At 41.7% G+C, this 20,741-nt stretch overlaps 1 protein-coding gene across 1 annotated transcript; it reads right to left on the bottom strand.

Moving 5' to 3' along the window:
* Nucleotides 1–1,042: 1,042 nt before the first annotated feature.
* SCCPDH (saccharopine dehydrogenase (putative)) lies at nucleotides 1,043–20,473 on the bottom strand. Its single transcript, XM_006263142.4, has 12 exons — nucleotides 20,203–20,473; nucleotides 19,941–20,053; nucleotides 17,723–17,803; nucleotides 14,360–14,489; nucleotides 12,734–12,783; nucleotides 12,104–12,234; nucleotides 11,298–11,415; nucleotides 9,864–9,983; nucleotides 9,725–9,781; nucleotides 5,726–5,837; nucleotides 1,984–2,065; nucleotides 1,043–1,293 (listed from the first exon to the last, which is right to left on the bottom strand). The coding sequence occupies exons 1-12, from the start codon at nucleotides 20,387–20,389 to the stop codon at nucleotides 1,188–1,190; spliced, it is 1,287 nt and encodes a 428-aa protein (XP_006263204.1). The 5' UTR covers nucleotides 20,390–20,473; the 3' UTR covers nucleotides 1,043–1,187.
* Nucleotides 20,474–20,741: the final 268 nt, after the last annotated feature.

Here is a 20,741-nt window from a genome sequence, read left to right as displayed (position 1 = left end):
TCATGGGAATGAACTGAAAGCTACAATTTTAGTGTACTAATTTGTCAGTGCATTAAAATATATGAACAAATGTTTGAGCAAATCTTTACTATGGAACTAGGAGGGTTAAGCTATGCAACTATTACAATAAGTAGTCAATACTTACAAGCCTTTGTATGGTCAATGTCATCTCATTTACCTTTTGGAAAGCCAAGCAGCACACCTTTTATTGTTATTACTCAGAAAACTTATGTTAGCACCTGAACTACACTTTGGAGAGCTTTGGTCATTTTTAATCTTTACATATTAAAAAATATTGACCAAGGCTGCTGTCTGAAACATCTCCTACATGTAGCTTTCCTATGTACTATTTTACTGAAATGACTCATCATCAATTAACAGTACACCTGCTCCAGTTAGTTGTTAGTTTGATCCTATATTAACTTATTGTCAGAAGGAATAGCTGTTTTTTCTTTGACTGACACACCCGTTGTTTTCTTTTCAATAAAGTTGGCTCTTCCTAATATTAAAAACTACCAGACATGTTTATTAAGAAGAACAAGAAATGGAAGCCAGTCTTATATTGAAATAAGGATATTAACATCTTTCAACTGAAAGAGAGCATAGTAAGCAGTGTCTTTATCCCAAATAGTTATTAGTACTCAACCACTAGTTTGATTAGCTAAGGTATTTTACTGTTTAAAATAATTATCTAGACTGTTCTTATTTTGTAAGCTCTTGGTCAAACTGATAAAGCACTGTTTCTTTACTGCTTCTGGGTAACTTGAAGCTTACTCCAGAATTGCATGCTGGAAAGAAAGGTTTGGAAATTCCTTAAAGATCCTATAAATAGTCATACCCTAAACACGCACATAAGCCTGTTACCTATTTCGTGATGTATAAATAGGTATTTTGGCTTTTAAGTAGGTACCAAATCAGCAATTTCCTTAGACAAAAGAATTGGTACTGCCCATGGGATAGATTGAAGCCAGCTGTTCCACCATACCGATTTCTGTTTCCTGTATAAGCAACAGTGCACACTGTCTGCATTTATGAATGCCACTGATTTGTAAATATTTTTTATTGATATACACAGAGCTGTCATGTTTAGATTTTACATCCAAATATACTTTTTGGTACCTTAGAATTAAACCACAGAAGCTGTTAGTTCATGCAATTTTAGTTTTCCTTGGAATTATTTTGCGACTTCAGACTTCAGGCTTGCTAATAACAGAGAACTCGATGCCCCGTTTGTTGAGTCGATCAATTAGTTTTGTTTTAGAGAAAGCTGCTCCTGGAGTATAAACACCGCCTCTGTTAACAACAAAGCAATTAGAAAGCCATTAATATGTATTTTATTCAATCATTAAAATCATGGATTACACCAATCTCAAAGCTCAAATGATGGGACTGAATTTTCAGTGATTCCCTGAACAAGTATTTGCCCTATCAAGAAAAAAATTCTCAGTGTCCTTTCAGCAGGCTGAGACACACTGGGTGCATCTACATATCTAATAATACGTAACAAACTCCAGGAGTAGTTCAAGCCAAATGCTCCCAGGCACCATGTCTATAAGCATGTCCAGGACAGCAACAATTTGAGCCAGAGCAAAACAGGCCCCCACCTGGCTGGGCTGACCAGGCACAATGTATGCCTGCAGTCACGTGCATTTCGGCACAGTAAAGTACTTCGCTGTAAGATGGTACTGTCCCCAACAGTACTATCCTATGGCGGAGTTTATTAGTTTACTGCACCCTAATGCTGGTGCATGTGTTCTACCAAGAGTTCTAGTTTTCTGTAGGAGTGTAGACTGACACTTTACTGCAGAACTAAACTAGTCTACTCCACAGTAAAGCGTATGTGTAGATGAACCCATACTGGTATGGTTGACCCCTGTTGCATACTGGATCTTCATGCATTTAGACACATTACTTTTGTTCACACAATTTAAAGGTGCAAGAGTAGCATCAAATGATTAACATACAAGGGAAACAGTGACTCACTGTTTAGGAAGAGAACTTGCATCCCTCAGAAGCGTCACAGCTGCCTGAACTAGTGCTATTGAGGTAGCAATATAACCAGCATCTGCAAAAAATAAAAAAAGCCATTTTTTGAAAGGGAGGTGCACAGATTTTCCTCGGACATAATGGTGTGTGCCTACATCAAATTAATTCTATTGTGTTTTGTGTGTTAAATACAAATCTGGGAATATTTAGAGGAAACCTATTATGCTATGGTTCAGAAACTGCCCTGCCTGGCAGAGCTGTTCAGAGGACTATCACTCAGAAGTCAACAATTCTGCAGTCTAGGCAACTAGTTGTCTCTTAACTGGCTCACCACCATGGAACACTGATCCTTCTCCAGAAACCCACTAGTAGGTTTGGAGCTTCCTGAATGGAGCACATGGCAGAGATGGTGAACCAGTGTGCAGGAGACCAGCCACTATCACAAACTAGGAAGGGTCTGAAAAAGAAAGGAAGCAGGATGGACTGATATGATGAACAACTATGGACTCCAGGGATGGCCTCAGACAAAGGGATGGTGCTTCTCTGGTATTAAACCTGAAAATGTTTAAGACATTTCTTTCAAAATCTGTGTTCCTTGCTTTCCTGCTACACTACAGAACAAGAAGCCTAGAGTGTTCACAACCTGTGTGAAGTTGTGGAGGACTCAGTCCTGAGGCACTGGCTTCAGAGCACAGGGGTGTTTTACCTGCTATATCTGATGGTTCAAGGAAGGGTGTCAGGCAAGAGATCTGACCCCAGCAGCATGCCCTAGAGCAGGGCCAGACAATTGTTTTGGACAGAGGGCTGCTTACTGAGTTTTGGAAAGTTGTCAAGGGCCGCATGGGTAGCCCCGTCCCTTGACAGATGCCCCACCCTGGGACCTGAAGTCCCACCCCCTAACTGCTCACCTTTGTTGCCAAAAGCCCCTGCCCCCAGCAATACTCCTTTCCGTAAGCTTTGCCATAAAATACCAAATTATATTATAAAAAGTGAACATCTACAATGTTTGTTAATTTGATTTCAAAATATTTTTGTCCTGATTTACATGTGTTTGTATAGTGTACATAGAGGTGATTGCACCAAAGCTTAAAATGAAGTCTTACTCCTGTAAACTGTGGGAGGCATGGGGGATGGATATAGGTTTGCAGGGGGTCTGCATGTATGGCAGTGCAGAGGGGGTGGGGGTGCACGTGTATGGTGGGGGGTGCTTGTGGGACTCACCACACACGTGTGCTTCCCCCACTGCGTGTGCGCGCACGCGCGCACACACACACACACACACACACACACACTGCTTTGCCCCACTACATGTGCTTCCTCTGCTATACCTACATCGTGTGTTTTCCCCCACTACACACGCACACAGACACACACCCCTCCCTCCCGCTCCTGGGGTACCAGTGGAACCATGCATAAGTGGTCCAACAATGCAGCTGTGGGCCATGTGGTGCTGGAGCAGCCACATGCAGGGAAAGCAGCTCCAGCCAGAGGCTTCAGGGTGGGAGGGAGTTGGGGGTGGGGCAGACTGGGCTGGCTTTTCTCCCGACTCTGGCCAGCTCCCCCTGGGAGCTACTGCCCCTGGCTCCATCAACTTTGACTGGCAGCTAGGAACAGATAAATATTAATTTTCTAAAATTTTTAGGTGCCCCACAGGCTGGATACAATGGCCTGGTGAACAGCATCCAGCCCACAGGCTGTATTTTGCCCACCCCTACCCAAGAATCCCAGAACTAAAACACTGACTAGACTCCATCCAGATCCAGTTGATCAGGAAGCACAAGGACCTGATGATTGTCTGCTGCCTGGTCACTAGCCTGTGCAAGTGGAGTACAGAGCCAGCTTCTAACAATCATAAGCACTAGGGGTGCACCAATAAAGATTTTCTTAGCCCATACCGATAGCCAATTATTAACCAGCCATATTGGCCAATACCAATATTGGTATCTGGGAACCAATTTACAGGAGCGCAGGTGGACAACGTGGAGAGCAGCTCCCTACAGGCAAGTCTGTGGAGGAGAATGGGCATGGGGGAGAGAAAGCAAGGGGGGGGGGGGGGAAAACCACAGAAATAGGCCCCCCCAGTGAGGGAGGGAGTGGGGCAGGGGCAGGCACTGCCCAGCCAGAACAGTGAATAGGACCCCAGGGCCAGGGTAGGAATGGATAGAGCTGCGGGTGGCCCATTCAGGGCACTGGGGGGGGGGGGGCGCATGCGCGGCAGCATAAGGGGAGGTGGGCTCCCCGCTGCTGCACTAGCCCCCCCAGATTTGTGCATCGGGCAGCAGCAGGCTGCCTACTGCAGGCTCAAGGGAAATGCCAGTGACTTAGAGTGGGCGGGGCTCAACTGCACAGGGCAGGCAGCAGCACTGGCAGAGGTGGCTATGGGAAGAGGGGGAGGGTTAAGGCACATTTTAGGTTAGCTTTACCCCCCCCCCCCCCCACCCCAGCATTGCCCCTGCTCAGGGCACTCTGCTCTGCTGCTTTTCCCTGGGGAGCCCCCAGCTGCAGGGCAGACAAGGGACACAGGTGACTCAGGTCTCCCAGGGCAAAGGCAGCAGAGCAGAGTGCCCTGAGCCAGGGCTACTGTGGGGGGACTATAGCCACCCCAATATTTGCCTTAGTATGCTCACAGCCACCCCTCCCAGTGCTGCCAGCCCCACACAGCTAGGCCTGCCCCACTCCCACCCCTGGCTCAAAGCCCACAGCAGGCAGCTCACCTCTGGCCTGCACTCAAATCTAGGGGGACACATACAGCCCACCCCCAATGTCTCTTCCCCCTCCCCCACACCCTGGACAAGCTGCCCATGGCTCTATCCTGCTCCCCACCCTGGCCCCGGGGTCCCATTCACTGCCCTGGCTGAGCAGCCCCTGCCCCACTCCCTCCCTCCCCATACAGGGCTCAATCCGTCTCCCCCTGTCTCTTCCCCTCCAGACTTACCTGCAAGACACTGCTCTCCACACTGCCCAGTTGTGCTCCTGGCCACATGCACAGTGGCTGCACACTTGCACATGGTGTCCGGGGGCCCAGCCAGAACACATATTTAAAGTTACACTATCAGCTACACCGGCCAAAAAAGCCAATAACGTTAATTTTCCTTTAACTGGTGCCAATCCAATATGCAACCAATGTATTGGTGCACCTCTAATAAGCATACGTTGAAACATGTGACATGACCGTTCCAGCCTGGGAAGGAAGACACTAGTGCCAGAAAGTGAACCATCATCTCTTTGTTAGCAAAATTAGGATATTTAGTAGCATAGAAATTTCTCTCCCCCATCTCCAAAAAGATCAGTTTAAGACTATTTATTTAAATAAGGAAAAATTATTTGTTAGAAATGACTGGTATTTAATTCAATCTTAAATTATCCTTATTTCATAACTAGTGTTGGGATCTGGTTTTCTGCATAAGAAGATAAAAGATCTTAAGTACCTGTAAGTAGGTGGCAATAGCACGTGCAGCAAACAGACTTGTTTTTTAAATTTTATTAGTATTGTTTCCATATAGACATTGCATGTTTTCATTTGTAGCCCTCTATCTGCACTTCAGCCGCTTGCTCCTCTAATACGCATAAAACACAGATTGCCATGCGACTGTCTTTATAAAAAGACACAAAGCTTCTAGTTATAAATTAAAAAAAAAAAAAAAATCTTTACAACCCTAAAAATAATGACTTAAGAAAACAAAAAAGCATACATGAGAAACAGCTGGCCTTTAAAATGGCTATAGCATTACAACTTTACCTGGTCCCTTCACCTGGGTGCAGATTTTTACAGTTGGTTTGCCATGTTGTGGATCTTGGCCCTGGCTATAGCCCTGACCAAAAAATGTAAATGTAAAGGATGACCCATCAATCTGCAATACAAAACACAAGTTAATTCATTTCTAAAGCATCCAATTTCTCACCACAGGGAGATGTCATGCTTGCTCATTCCCAAACTGGAAGGAAGGGTCACCTCCTTATTCCACCCCTGTGCATAAGCAAATAAACTCAGTGTCTTGGGGAGCTTAATAGCACACGCAGTGCTACACTACTTTTCATTCAAGCAGAGTGGATGCAGCCAGGGGCAGTACTAAAGTACCACAGATTAACCCTTAGTTTTTCAGTCACTCCTTGTCGTTGGAAGTGTGTGTTGGATCTAGTAAAAGGATTGCAACTGTTTTTGTCTTGCATCAACTTTGCTACAATAATCCATAGCTCTGTGGTCCTCAGGTGGCTGTACTCAGCTTTGTGTCAAACACCCAAAAATATGGTTACTTGGTGAATGCACATCCTTTGGGGTAGTTCTTCCATCCTTACTGGTGTTTTTGGTTTTGTTCCCCTACCATCTTGCCTCCTCCTCCCTTATCCTCTCCACTAAGTGGTGATTCTGGTGTCCTAGCCATCAGAGATGTGGGGCAGAAAATTTTCAGTGTTTTATTTTTCCCATGGGAAAATTTTCCATCTCTAAAAATTCACTGTTTCATAAAATACATTAGTAATAATGAATGGATGCCAATACAACACTAGGCCAGCTTGGCAGTTTCAAAGCTATAATTAGTTTTCCAGGTGCTTAACCCTAGGAAATGTGTGAGAGTACATATATGTTTTATTGATCTGTAAACAGGGGGGTAAATACACTTGCATAATAATCCAAACCAAAAATCAAGTGATGAATTCACCCAATTGGCTGTGCAGATCAAATGAAAACCAAAGCTAAAATTCTTATTTCATCTCAGACTGCAAGTGAAAGCAAAACACACAGAGCAGTGTCTCATTTCTTTTCTTCAGCTGGGGAAGTTGGAAGTGTTTGCATAAGATCTGTTACTTTTTTTTAGTGCTTTTGGTTTGAAGTAGTCAAAATAATGCCTAAACAGAAAAAAAAAACCCAACTTGCATGTGGCATCATTATAGTGAAGTTCAAGCCACTAAAGGAAGGAAGGAAGTTGGTAGATGTAAATATTGTGGGCAAGAGTATGGTAACAACACAAGAATGAAGAAACATTTAATAACATGAAGAAACCATCCTGAAAGAGTACAAGCCTTATACAGAAAGCCAATACAATGAAGTGATGGAACAATATCATGAGAAAAAATCTACTTCAGGAATCCTATGCAAGTAAACCAATGAATGTGCTAAACAAACACAATATAGACTAGCATCTATATTGCTTTAAAACATTATAAAAGTTGTCAATGCAACTCTGGACTATTATTTATTTATTCAAAACATTTGTATCCTGCTTTTCTGCTTGCACTAAGCACCCAAAGTGGCTTAGGCTTAACAATCATTTTTAAAATTATCTAACAGATATATAGTTAACTATTTCAACCCAGCAGAGCAAGCTTAGTTCTCTGGCCAATGGCAGAGGCCCGACTATACTTCCCTTTGGCTCTGCAGTCCCAGGGCAACTGAGAAGCAAGTTGAGCAGCAGAGTGTTCTTTCTGGTGGGGGGAGGGTGGAAAGCAAGCTCCCTGCCTCCTCCTTCCAATGCATGAGGCCAGGCTAAAATAAAAATCTTTTCCCCCCTTTTGATGCAGGAACTTGATAGCTCAAGTGAAATAGCAGATTTGCAAAAAATGGAAAAAAAGTGTTGAGCTGCCAGGTCTTGGGGGAAGAACCAGCAGGATCCTTGCTTTCAAGATCACCGTCACCAGATATGTGATCCACCATGAGTAGCTGTTCAAAACAGTCAAGCTTTTTTATCAAGCTTTGTGGACAAAATTTAAAAAGAAGATCAAGAAAAAGCAGATGAAACATTAGCTTGTGCTATATTTGCAAGTGGTACACCTCTTTCCATAAATGAAAATCAATACTGGAAGGACCATTACAAACTAACTCAACCATCATATAAGTTACCGTCATGTTATTCTCTCTTAGATAAAGAGCATGTGAGTTCAAACAATGGTTGTTCAAAGGACTGGTCAAGCAGAATCACTGACTCTGATGCCCGATGGATGGACTGATATACAAGGAAATCCTGTATTGAAAATTATGTTAGCAACACCTGAACCAATATTTCTGAAAGCAATTGCTACCAAATCTTGTCATATAGGTGAATACATAGACATATTACTTAGCGAAGAGACAAAGTGCAGGTCCCTCCAGGGTGCAAGCCCTCGTAACTAGTAATGCAAGTAACATGAAAGCTGCATGGCAAATATTAAAGGCAAAGTATCCTTATTTAATAGTATTGGGCTGTCTTGCTCGTGGGTTGAATCTTCTGGCAAAAGACATAGTAAGTGTAAATACAATGAAGACAATAATGGCAAAGTGTAAAGCAACTGTGAAGGTATTCAATAACCATCACATTGCTAATCAGACTTTGAAGAAATTACAGAAAGAGAAGCAGGGGAAGGACAGTGCACTTTTATTGCCAGGAGAAACTAGATGAGGCTCAGCTATAAGTGTTTACATAAATTTGCTGTGCACAAAGAACTGTTTGCAGCGTACTTCAATCTGGGATACTGTGTCATCTATTATTCCCGTGAACTTTTGGAAGCAGATTCTCGACACCAATGTATTCTGGGTTTGAGTTCAGGGAGCATTCAATTTGGTACTATCAGTTTCAGTGGCTATCAAGAAACTTGAAGATACACCAAGCCTTTCAAATATTCTAGAGATATTCAGACAACTGAATGAAAATCTAATTGAGCTTTTGCCTTCATCACCTCTATCCAAAAAAGTAGTAAAACATTCACTAAGAAATCTGAGTTTTATTCTCATCCAGTTCATCTGGCATCAAACCTTTTGGATCCTCAACACAGAGGACAACATTTGTCAGAAGATGAATTATTTACTGATCTCGATACAATTATAGAAGTAGCTAAGAATGTCCCTAACATCGACGAAATAGCCATGATTTCAGACATTTCCAAGTACCGCGCAAAAGAAACTTTGGAGCAAAGACATCATTCGGTGGGCAGTAGAGAATACATCTACTCTCACATGGTGGAAGGGATACTGTAACACCCAACTGTTGTCTAGGATTGCTCTAAGGATCCTAAGCATTCCACCAACAGCAGCTTCTTGTGAAATGAACTGGAAGACTTTCAGCTCAATCAAGGCAAAAAAGAGATATAGAATAACAGATAAATGCACCACTGAACTTGTTTCTATTTGTCAAAATATCTTGCTTCTGGAGAATCAGTCAGAAGCACAATTACAGAAGAAGATGCAGTGTGATGATAAGCTGCCCTTACCCATAGATAGACTCATTGGTAAAACCATCCTTTAGCAAAACAGAATGTAGTTCAAGTAGTTCTGAATCAGATTTGCCTCAATCTGATTCTGAAATGGAACTAATAAGCAGTGCAAGTGATTCTACAGATAGTGCCAGTGATACTAGAGGTGCCACAATGACCTCAGTGGAAAAAAGAGTTAAATTCTGTTGAAAAAAATGTTCTGGAAAATATTCCAATTCAAAATTTTCTGGAAAACCCACATCTCTGCTGGCCATCCAAATGACCATACAAACTGATCTGCAGGACACATCTCGACTTGTGATGGTAGCATACTTATTTAATTTGAAGATACTGGAATACTGTGGAGCTTTTGTAAGCAGTGGATGACTTGACTGATACTTGATGGAAAAAAAGGAAACAATAGGCATTCTATGACTGTGCTCTCATTTTTAAAATATGATCAAAGAATGGAGAACACAACACTTTCCAATGAAACTAAAACTAAACGGCAGAATCCAGACTGTGCCTCATCATTATTCTGCAATCGGCGATTGTAGTAAGGTGGAACAACAATTACCTGTTTCTGTGTTGGTCCTTTCTTTGTGAAAAGGCCTCCAGAAAAAAATTCAGGGTACTAAAAAAGAAAAAGAGCAAAATTAAATTAGAGATGGGGACATGAACACAGGAAACCACACGTCTGACGATAACACACTTACTTTTACTAGGAGATTTCTTCCAAAGCTGAACTTCACAAGGAGAAGAAATAGAAGGCCAGCGAACAGCAGTTTAACAACAGAGGCCAGACCACCAATAGCTGCATAAGCAGCATACTGCACCTAAAACAATAGCACAAGATAATAATTGTGCAAAATATAAACAAAATACTTGTATCTTGCCAAGACAAAAAGCTGTCCTACTAGGCTCACATCCAGATATCGCACAATACAAAAGATGTTAAAAACTTCAAAAACAATTGTTAAGGCCAACCACCTTTTCTAACTAATGCTGCATTTTCAATAGTCACAATAAACAGAAAAAAAACCATTATAAGTTTGTGGTATACCTGCAGAAGAAGGAATATGATAAACAAAAGGAGAACAATGCAAAAAGAGGCCTAAAACCAGACATGCAAGTTACTATTGTTTTTCTTCTTTCAACTGCATTCCTTTTTTTTTTTTGCCTCAACACAAATTAAACTAATTTTGTTTTAAATCTCAGAGATTACTCATCTCCTGCTGGAAAAAGGTTTAAGGGCTCAGCACCAGATACTGTCAGCACAGTATATTTTCTTGGAGATGTTCTGAATACGTATATCCAGATTTCACAAGCATATAGCAAAACATGCAAAGTGCAAATCAGGAACAGGATTTCACTGTTCCCATAATCTATTACATTACACAGAACCAAGAGGTAGGGCCATACCTCAGAGAAAGACTGTACTTAAAAAAGCAAAGCTGGGGGAAACACAAAAGAAAAAGGAAAAGGTAACTAGAACCCTACTGTCAGCAGGGCTACCAGGAACAAATGTGGGTACCAAAAACATTTTAAAAAATAAATCCATAAACTAACTTCTGACTGAAGATCAATTCTTCTTTCATATAACATTTTAGGAGTACAACATAGATTAATATCTAAATTTGATAACCATTCGACTGTTTCAGGGGTAGCTGCATGGACTGATTTTAGATGGCCATTAAATGATCTAATTGGGCAATTGCTCATAATGCCCAATTATGACCCTATGGTCCTGCAGCCAGGATTTGACCTACCAAGAAAGATCTGGTCCTTCCTGAATCACATCTGGACACTTCATGGAAAATATGGACACCTATTCCATAAAATGGAGAAGCAGAGTCCAGGTTGTGATTGATATATATTTTGGTTTTTTTGGAGGCCTTTTCACAAAGAAAGGACCTACCATGACAACCCCTGCTTAGAGCACTCAGACCACACCAATTCCCAGGATTTCCAAGGGCAATAGACAGAACATGTTGCCAGACCTAACAAGAGTGAAAATGCATTTCCACTCATTCTTGGGGTCTCCCTAACCAGGCAAATCATAACAAGTACCAACTGAAGTACTGTTTCCCAATATGAAGCATTTACTGAAAACCTTATTTATTATTTTATAAACGTAACAGCAAACTTACAGGTGTTTCCTGGAATTGCGTATGCAAATAACGTTGAGTTCGTTTTACAACAGACGCATCTGATCCCAAAAATGGAATGCAGTACTGTTTTAATTCTTCAGTGTAAAACACTTGACCTCTGCAAGAAAAATTCAGTAATATTTTCCTTCGCTTTCAATAAAGTCAGCTGTGGAGCTATTCCCGAGTTTAGCAAACTACAAAACTAATGCCAGCAGTGACAACTATAATGACTCCAACAGAGTTTATATCTTAACCATTTTTATGCTGTTGTCTCTCCCTTGGATTTAAGTAATAATCTGAAAAACCTGTCCACATGGATTACTGATGCAACTCAATTACAGCCAATGGTAGCTTACTCAGAATAAATGTGTCCGTCTGTACAACATTTTTCTCTGGTTTCTTGCCACGGTAGTGTGAATGTTAAGTCAGTGATCCAAATTTTAAAAAAATTTCATGAGGCTAGTGATATGCTGGGTTTTGTAAAGTCATCTAATTTTTTAAGCATTTTTTATTCAGTGTTATTTACCTTGAAACATCAGGTATACTGGTATTAAACCCCTAAGTAAAACCTGTTATTCTTCCCCACATCTCCAACTTTGTTAGATAAGAAACATTCTCTCTTTTAGAGATGTGTTAACTTTATTACAATACATATCCCGCATACCCTGGATTTGTGCAGGGGCTTAGGACAGATGATTTCTGAAATTCCTCCCAAGTTTTTGCATCTATAAATACTGTATACAAAGACAACAAACAAAAAAACAAAACAAAAACTAAAACCATCTCGGTCTTACAGGTTTCCTTACCTTCTTTTAAGCTTTGCACCAATAGTTGGAAGAGGTGCATGTCCAATCTGCTTACGAAGCACCTTCAATTTGTCCTGATCTGCAAGGCCATACACAGCTGACTTCCAGGTTCCATCATTTATACAATAACCCTAGTCAAATATCATGAAAGAATATTACATCAATATCTAGAATTCTGATCTGCTGTTAAATCTAGTAGAGCAACTTTTTATTTATTCTACTTTCAGTATTTCTCCATCTATGATTACATACTCTATTAGATCCTTTAAGAAACCACACAGCCAAACAGGCAGACATTGAGTGCCAACACCACACAGCTGTATTCTAATGTGTTATATACATGTTTCCCTTCTACATCTCTTTACAACAAACCCTGCTATGTTAAACATTTTATGAAAAGGCCTGGTATGTGTTGCATCATCCAGACATGCCAGCCGTACAAGCCAACCTTATTGAATTTTATGTGTCTAAGCCAATAAAATATTTCTCAGGACAATAGTAAAAGGCTGGCTTTGTTCCTTGGTCTGAAACATCCTAATGCCATTTTTGCAAAATAAAAAATTGTAACTCAATCAGCTGCTCCCTCACAAAACATTTGTGTGTGTTTGGAATAAATATAAATACACTAACCTCGGGTCCAGTATTAAATGTCAGGAAGCTTTCAATTGCAGTTAGGATACCTATATAGAATACAAAGATAGATATCCATGACATAAGTCCTTGACAAATGTTATAATGGAAGTGTAATTATAATGTTAATGGAGCAATAAATTGTAATGTTGCACTTTTAAGTAATTCATCATCTGATAATAAGCCACAAAAAATGGTGATCCATCCAATAAAGATGTTACTTGTTAAATGTAATACATTTACAGCTTGTTTGTATCATGCTACACATGGGGTCCATCAGGCCAGCACTGACAATGAACACTGCAGTGATCCCTTCCCCTGGTGCTAGATTTGGGGATAGCAGGCTGTCATTGACAATACTGCTCCCCTCCACTACTTCCCCCCTTCCCCATTCCATCAGCAGCAGAGCTCTCTTTAACCCCTGTAGGTGGCAGGGGTCTGTCTTTGACAGCTGCTGCTGTAGGACTGGAGCAAAAGCAAGGTCTCAGACACAGAGAAGAGCCTGTTAGGCAGTGTGGAGCAGGGCTCAGTTCTCTGATGTCTAGAGGAAGACCCAGGGTTGTTCTGCTGCAGTAGCAGCTGTTCCCACTGTCCCTATGGGAGCAGCAACAGCAGGGTCCCCAAGCAGAACTGTTGCTCCCCTGAAGCAGCAGCAGCCAGTTCTGTGAGAGCTTACCACAGTGAACAGAGCTGCAGCCCCAGGTCCTGGCCAGGCTTCAGCTTTGCTCCATGTGGGCTGTCAGGGAGACTTGAGCCAGTAGGAGGAAAAAGGGGAAAGGCAGGGGCCTGTAGGATGCTACGAGACCGAGAGACCCCTGTAGCACTACACTGAATTACTCACACCTTACACGTGGCACTACAAAGTGCAGCTCTACAGAGAAGTTCCTGTTTGAAACAGTTAAATGTATGCGTCTGACTTGCCAGTTCTATGGTGGTACAGATGGTGTGAACATATGCTTGCTCACTGTTTGTCATGCTAAACAGGCTATAGATGTGACATGTCTATAGCATAAGAAACATAACAAGGATCTCAGGGTGGGAAGAGAAACTTATGATTATACCAGGAAGAGAGGTTATAAATCTAAAATGTGGATATGAAGAAATAAAACCCATACATAATGGGAAAATGACTGTAACAATAACAAGACCTTTGTTTAGAGATTCATTTTTATTAAAAGTGAAAACAGCATACCAAGATGTCAAAAAACCTAATAATAATAATAATAAAATCTACTAGCAGTTATAACAGCACATGTGCATGCATGTATTTAAGACGAGTAACACAGGGATCACCTGTGCAGATACTTGTGTTGACCTTTTCAATGAAAAGGCCATGATAAGCATAACGGGTGCTCCAGTACTGAATGAGGTTCTGCTGGACACAGTACCCTTGTTTGGAAGTGAGAACTAAATTCAGTTCATGTGTAGTTTGATATCTCAGCCTATTTTCAGTATATTTGTCCTTAAAGGCAAAATAGCAATAGCCAGACCCTGACAAAGACAGGACATACTTTTGCTCCAACATCTACTCCCCTCTCTCTCAAAATGAAAAACATTTCAGAGAAACAAGGATCACAAAGCTCAGCCAAACACAGCAAGGTAAAGATAACTCTTAGAAAAAGTTACCTTTCAAGCTGTCCCTGGTGTACAATATTCCCAGATCTGCTGGAATAGAGTCAAAACCACAGCTTCCAATGACATATACACCCTTTTCTGCAGCTTTGTCATTATATTTCAGATACATGCCTTCCAGAAACTGAAAAATATTCAATATAAACATTTTAAACAAAATAATCTGAATTGGTGATTCAAATCAAAAGATACTGAATGAATAATGTATAAAATTATACATTCATCATCATAATTTATTTTCAGCTTTAACCATGATAGAGGGAGCCTCTTTGCATTAGAATTTCATTCAGAAGAGAAACAAATTTATTCTGCTGTTACTAAAAATCAGGCCTAAATAACGATTTTATTTTGTGTGCGCGCCCCACTGTGTTCCACCAGACTTCATTTAGCCTAGTCACATGAGTAAAGTGACCCCTATGATCAAGATACTACATAGGATTAGGCTCACATACTAAGTTTATTTACAAGGTTTGTTTTTATGGATCTAAAAACTCCAGAAAAAATAAAATTTACTCAAAATTCACAAAACAGAAACAATATAATATCTATCATCTTTTACTAATTCTAAAAGAATAGGTAACTTACTCTTTCTAAAATAGTTTCTCAAATATTTTCTGTCAGCATGAAGTTGCATAACTTTAGAAAACAAGAGCATTTCATCCTAACAAAGTACTCAACTTCTTCCTACAGCTAAACCCTCAGAGTTTCAGAAACATTCAAATGATTGTTTTAGTTTTTATTATTATATATTAGCAGTATCTATATAAAATGAATAAAAAAGAATTCAGAATTCTGTTAGAGTTAAGACATGCTTCACTGAATACGAGTAGCAATTCAATTTAAAAGCATGGCTTACACTCTACACAAAACAGGGCTGGTAAAGCCCTCAAATGCAAAGCTGCTTATTTAAGATTCCATATAATTATAAGACACTGCATATATCTGTCTCATGTGATAGTTGCATTACATATATGTTGGTACCTGCAGTATTTAGCATACTTCAGGTTGCAATGTATTTACTTAAAAGGTTTTGTATGTCATAAAATATGCAATCTTGGGCACAAATTATATACAGCCTGAATGAAAAGCCACTCAGAGAACCACTTAACTTTCACAGAAACACTGGATCTAAACCGTTTCTTAGCTGTAGAAAGTAAAGTTACATTTTGGCCAGCCACATAAAGGCAGCGTATAATCCTGCAGTCCTCTCTCCTACACCAACAGAGATAATTATTTGCCATTAAGGGCCAGTACCACTTACAAATATAACAGCTTTATAATTTTGCTGTACTTTAAATTCGTGACATCAAATAGCTTACACATTTTAGCATAATCATTACTTTTCTAGAAAAATATTTTAAGTGTCCTTCTTAATAAAAATACTCAAATTTTAGGTTTAAAGTCATACTGAATATTAAAGAACCTTCAGGATCATAAGAAAGGAAAACATTGGAGATCTCCACTATTTATTCAACGTACAACAGACAAAAATAAAAGATGTACTACAAATGTATTTGGTTTGCAAGCATGACTTGAGCTCGTGAACAATACACTTTCAATCTTGCATGTAAGCTTATATATAGAAATCCTGCTTATGTAATCATAAAGCAGACTTTGCTTCATGTAACAAATACTGGGTGCATAAAGCCCATCACTAATGTTTTACCAAATTAAAAAAAATATATAATTTTTTTTACTTACTACTTTTATACTTCTCACATGTGAATTTTCAGATCTTAACCTTTCTAATAGTTAAATGTACAATTTTAGAAAAAGATGCGAATAAGCAGGCGTTGAAGCCTCAAGGCCAATAGGACACTGAATCATGTGCTTCATTTTAAGCATGAATAGTCCTGCTGAAGTCAGGGGGACTATTCATTTGCTTAATTTTAAAAACATACAATGACGTGCTCTACTTGACTCCAGCATAAGATTTCACTTAAATTTTTCAAGTGTCCTTACTTAGGTAGAGCCAGACAAACTGTAGAGCTTATTAATATATTATATAATCTTTACTCTTTCCAATTAAAAATTTTTTTTTTAATTGATATAGATATATATCAATATCTTTTTTTTTTATTTTCTTAAATTGGAAACAGCGACTAGCTTCTACTTAGTTAAATAGCTTGTGCGAAGTTATTTCAGTTGAACAACTTCACATTTATACAACACTTTTAGTACTTCATCTTCCAAGGTCTGGACAGACTACATAGACTGTCTACAAGTCATGAAAATGTAGCCTGTTAGGCAAAGGCTGGCATTCTTTTATAAATCAACTGAGGAAAGCGGAGATGTCTGGGCCAAGGCCATTGAAGTAAATCCCTATTCTTGTATGACAGCAGACAATGAAATGTGTAATACACACACAGAGCAGAAGGACTTCCATTTTTATTAAGGTCTCTTCTATGATTATGGCACTCACAAGCCTGAATATAATCTCAGAAATACAAAAGGATGAGTTGATAAATTAAGTTAAACCTGATGCTCCAGGGAGATAAGAGCCACAAACATTTGCTGTTACATTTGTGTTGGGAGAAAAGCCTCTCTCTAGAAAAAAAAGTTTGCAAGGGAGCTGAGAGCTGCACAGCTGCCTTGCTGAAGAGAACTGGGTCTTCTGCAATAAGTTAGATCAGAAGGAGGGGAGATCTTCTTTGTAGGTAACTGATCTAACTTGAATGGCTGTCCACTTCTTTTGGTGTGGAGGACACCCAACAATCCAGTCCTCCGCTCTCCCTCCCTCCAAGAATTGCACAGAATCCTAACTAGTAAAAATGAACACCTTTCCATGGCCAACGGCTTCAAATACACAACCTAGACCACTAGCCCACTGTACAGAAAAGTTGCAAACTATTTATTTCTAGAGAGCTTACAAGAAGATATTCAAAATAGATTCTTTTAAAATTTTGAATGCAAGTGCCTGAAGAACTCTAGAAAGCAGGATTTAGACTCCTAAACCTCCCAGCTGTTTTGAAAACTGTATCCAATATCAATATGTCATAATGTGTTCTACAAATTCACATCATTTTATTAACAACCTTACAACAGTGCTGTGAAATAGGTAAAGTAGTAACATCAATTCTATTTTACAGTGTAAAAAACAACACACAAAATCTGATCTGGTGAATGCTCTGAAACAGCAGAGTTGGGATTAAATTTCATTCCCAGAGTGATTCTTGACAAAGAGTTAAAAGGAATGATAAGGGTTAAAATAAATAAAAACTTGGAAAAATGGAAGATATGTTTGCAATTTAGGAATATCAGCAAAAACTGAAGAAATGCAATTGTTCAACAAACAACCTTTAGTTACTGATCTGATCTCTTCAGGCAGCTATTAGATTATTTACTGACACTACATACCTGAGGTTCTCCACTGATATCAAGACAACTTGTGCCATTCTCAACACAAGCTTTCACCACAGGCTCTCCAAAAAACCTATACTGCAAGAAAGATGAAAGGTGATTATTTTGTTAAAAATAGCTTGTAGCTGCAATAGTATTGCTAAACAGGACAGTCACAGTAACTTCAGATGTTATTTTTTATTGACATTACCACCCAATAGATTTAATCATGGATTACATGTGTTTACTGTACATGAAATACTCTACCATGGCTGCATACATTTTGTTAAGATTATCAGCAAAGGTAATTTAATGGACTTTAGCATAAGTGTAAAGCCAGGGAAAGGAGAAGGGGAAGGGAGAGGTAGCTACGCAGTCTCTCCTGATCTGTTTGGTGCTGCAGGTATTGGCAGCATCTAATTTCTAGGTTTTGACCTTTGATCTATTGTGAATGAGCTGGAAGGAAAAAAGAGAAAAAACCCCCCCAAAAAACACAGCTTTGTAACTAGAGCAGGTAAACACATCTTTCTTTTTCAGCTTGTTTGCTTTGTTTTGACAGCACTTCAAATAAGCAAAGTTTAACTATTCCCTTGTATAATCTATGTTCTGTCATTGATTTGGATCTCTCACAGAAACAAGAGAGAAAACTTTATTTTCAAATCTGAAAAGATATACATAAAGATAGACTATTATCCTCAGAGAGACTTGCTGGGGAACTAAAACAGAAAATTACCTGACATTCCTTTGGACTTTTTTTTTTTTAAATAACCAGCAACACTCTTGTGATCTATTGCCATCAAACTATCTAGATTTTAAGCTCACTCAGTACCACAAACCAAAGGGACAGTGGTTTATTTGGATACAGAGCAATCTATAGTTTATTTCTTTACAAAGACCAATCAATCCAAGTAGCAGACTGATCTTTCACAGGTCTTGGCATCATCTCAAATGGTATTAGGCAGAGTAGCTTTAAGGCATCTTTTTACTGGCCTTCATTTAAGGTGTGTACAGAAGTGCTCCACACGTTTTACAGCACTAATGCAGAGCACTTTTAATAGCACTATAAATTTACAGTGCTCTTAAACATAACAGAAGTGCAGGGTTTGGGGAGAGGGGGAGGACTTCTGAGCCTCCCTGCACTTTCCAAGGAAGGAAGCAGGGGACACTCCATAGCTTCCTGGGCCTGCAGGAGACTACAGACAGCAGCAGACCAGCGGAGAAGGTAGAGTTGGGAGGCAGCAGCTTTCACCCAGGCCCAGATGCATGTGTCCTACCCAAAGCATGTCCCCCCATTGCCCTGCATCTGCCAGGAAGTCAGGCAGCAGCTCACACCTGGCCCTGCTCCAAGCCACTGGTCCCCAGCCATGCAGGACCTTGGGAGGTGTAGATGTGCATATGTCTGGGTGCCTGTGCGTATGTGTGTATTTGTCCGTGGGTTCATGTGTGCCTGTGGGTGGTAGCTCTAAGTGCACATGCCGATGGGTGCACACATGCATGCGTGCCTGTGGATGCATGTGTGCATGGGCCTGCCCATGGGTCCCACCCACAGCATGTCCAAACATCTTCTCCCCACCAGCCAAGCATGATCTTGGGGGGTGGGAGGACCGATTTGCTGGGAACAGGCACCGCATCTGCCCTGGGGCCAAGCAGCAGCAAAGCCCATGGGAGACTGGTAGAAGAGGCAAATGTTTGACCAGAGTACAGAAGTTCCTTAAAGTGCTATAGATTTCTGAAGTGCTATTAACTGCAGCACTTCAAATTTAATACCTCATTTAATAAGGTTTAATTTAAAGTTCTGTACCCTTTTTTAAAGGGCCATAAACCCCATGCACTTCTGTTAAGTCATGGCAATAAAGTGGTTTAAATAGTGCAAAAAGCAACTCCAATGCACACCCTTCATGTCTAACACGTGGCATGGCATGCCAGCAGCTTCTTGTGCAATTCCCACCAAGGGCCACTGAGGGATTTCCTCCCTCATCCACCCCAATTGCAACAGCAGCAGCCCCCGCCTGGTATCATCATCTTCAGCCAAAAACCAAGATCTGGAGGCTTCTAACAGGCCAGTTTCACCTTTAAGGCACAAGGGAGCGCCTCCTCAATCACGGCAGGCTCTTAGCACACCCCAGCCACCAGCATCTCTCCAACCTGTCACGGCATAGGAACGATGACAGTGCCACGAGCAGCGCCCCGCACCCGCCTGCAGCGACCCAGCGCCTCACCTCCCCCCCATACTTACGGGGCCGACGCAGTTAAGGACGACGCTAGTCTGCTTGGCCATGTCGGCGAGGGAGGCTGGGTCGTCCACATCACACTCGATGATGCCAACTTCCGACGCCAGCTCTGGCTTCCCTGCGAGGGGAGAGCAAGCGCTAGGGGGTGCGGGGAGCCGGAGCTCTTTCCTTCCGGCTCCCCGTCACATTCATGGCGCCAACACCAATGGGCTGCCATAAGGGGGGGGGGCAGGCCTGGCGCACCCCACCCCGTCGCCCCGCGCTTACCCAGCCGCTCGGCTGCCCGCTCCAGCACCCGCTGCAGCTTGTCGCGGCTCCGGCCGGCTACAGCCCAGCGCAGCCCGCCCCGCAGCTCGTCCGCGGCCGCCGCCCGCGCCACCTCCTCAGCCACGAACTGGCCCGTGAAGCCCGAGGCCCCGAACACGGCGAGAGCGTAGGGCCGCGGAGTCGCCATGGCGCCAGCGCAGGATAAGACGCAGCGACTGCAACCACCACACCCAGCGCCAACTGCTGCGCCACTTGTCGGGGGGAGGGGGCACGTGTCCGCTCTGCCCCGCCCCGCCCCGCCCCGCCCGAGCCCAATCTCGCGGGGTGGGGCTGTAGCCGCCTCAGCCTGGGGCGGGCGGCATTTGCGCATGCGCCCGTCTCCCCCTCGCTGGAGCAGTAGCTGTCTCCCCCCAAACACTACACGCCTAGGGGGGTTGGGACTTGCAGGGTCGCCCCGGAGCCAGCCAAAAGGAGCAGTGGGGGCAACCTTGCAACCCACAGCAGCGGCAGTGGGGAGCTCCCTGGGTCCCTGGTACGCG

This window comes from Alligator mississippiensis, chromosome 1 (assembly GCF_030867095.1).
Source record: "Alligator mississippiensis isolate rAllMis1 chromosome 1, rAllMis1, whole genome shotgun sequence".
NCBI classification, from domain to species: Eukaryota; Metazoa; Chordata; order Crocodylia; family Alligatoridae; genus Alligator; species Alligator mississippiensis.
The sequence above is the reverse complement of the archived record's forward strand: the minus strand, read 5'-3'. Positions and strand labels throughout refer to the sequence as shown.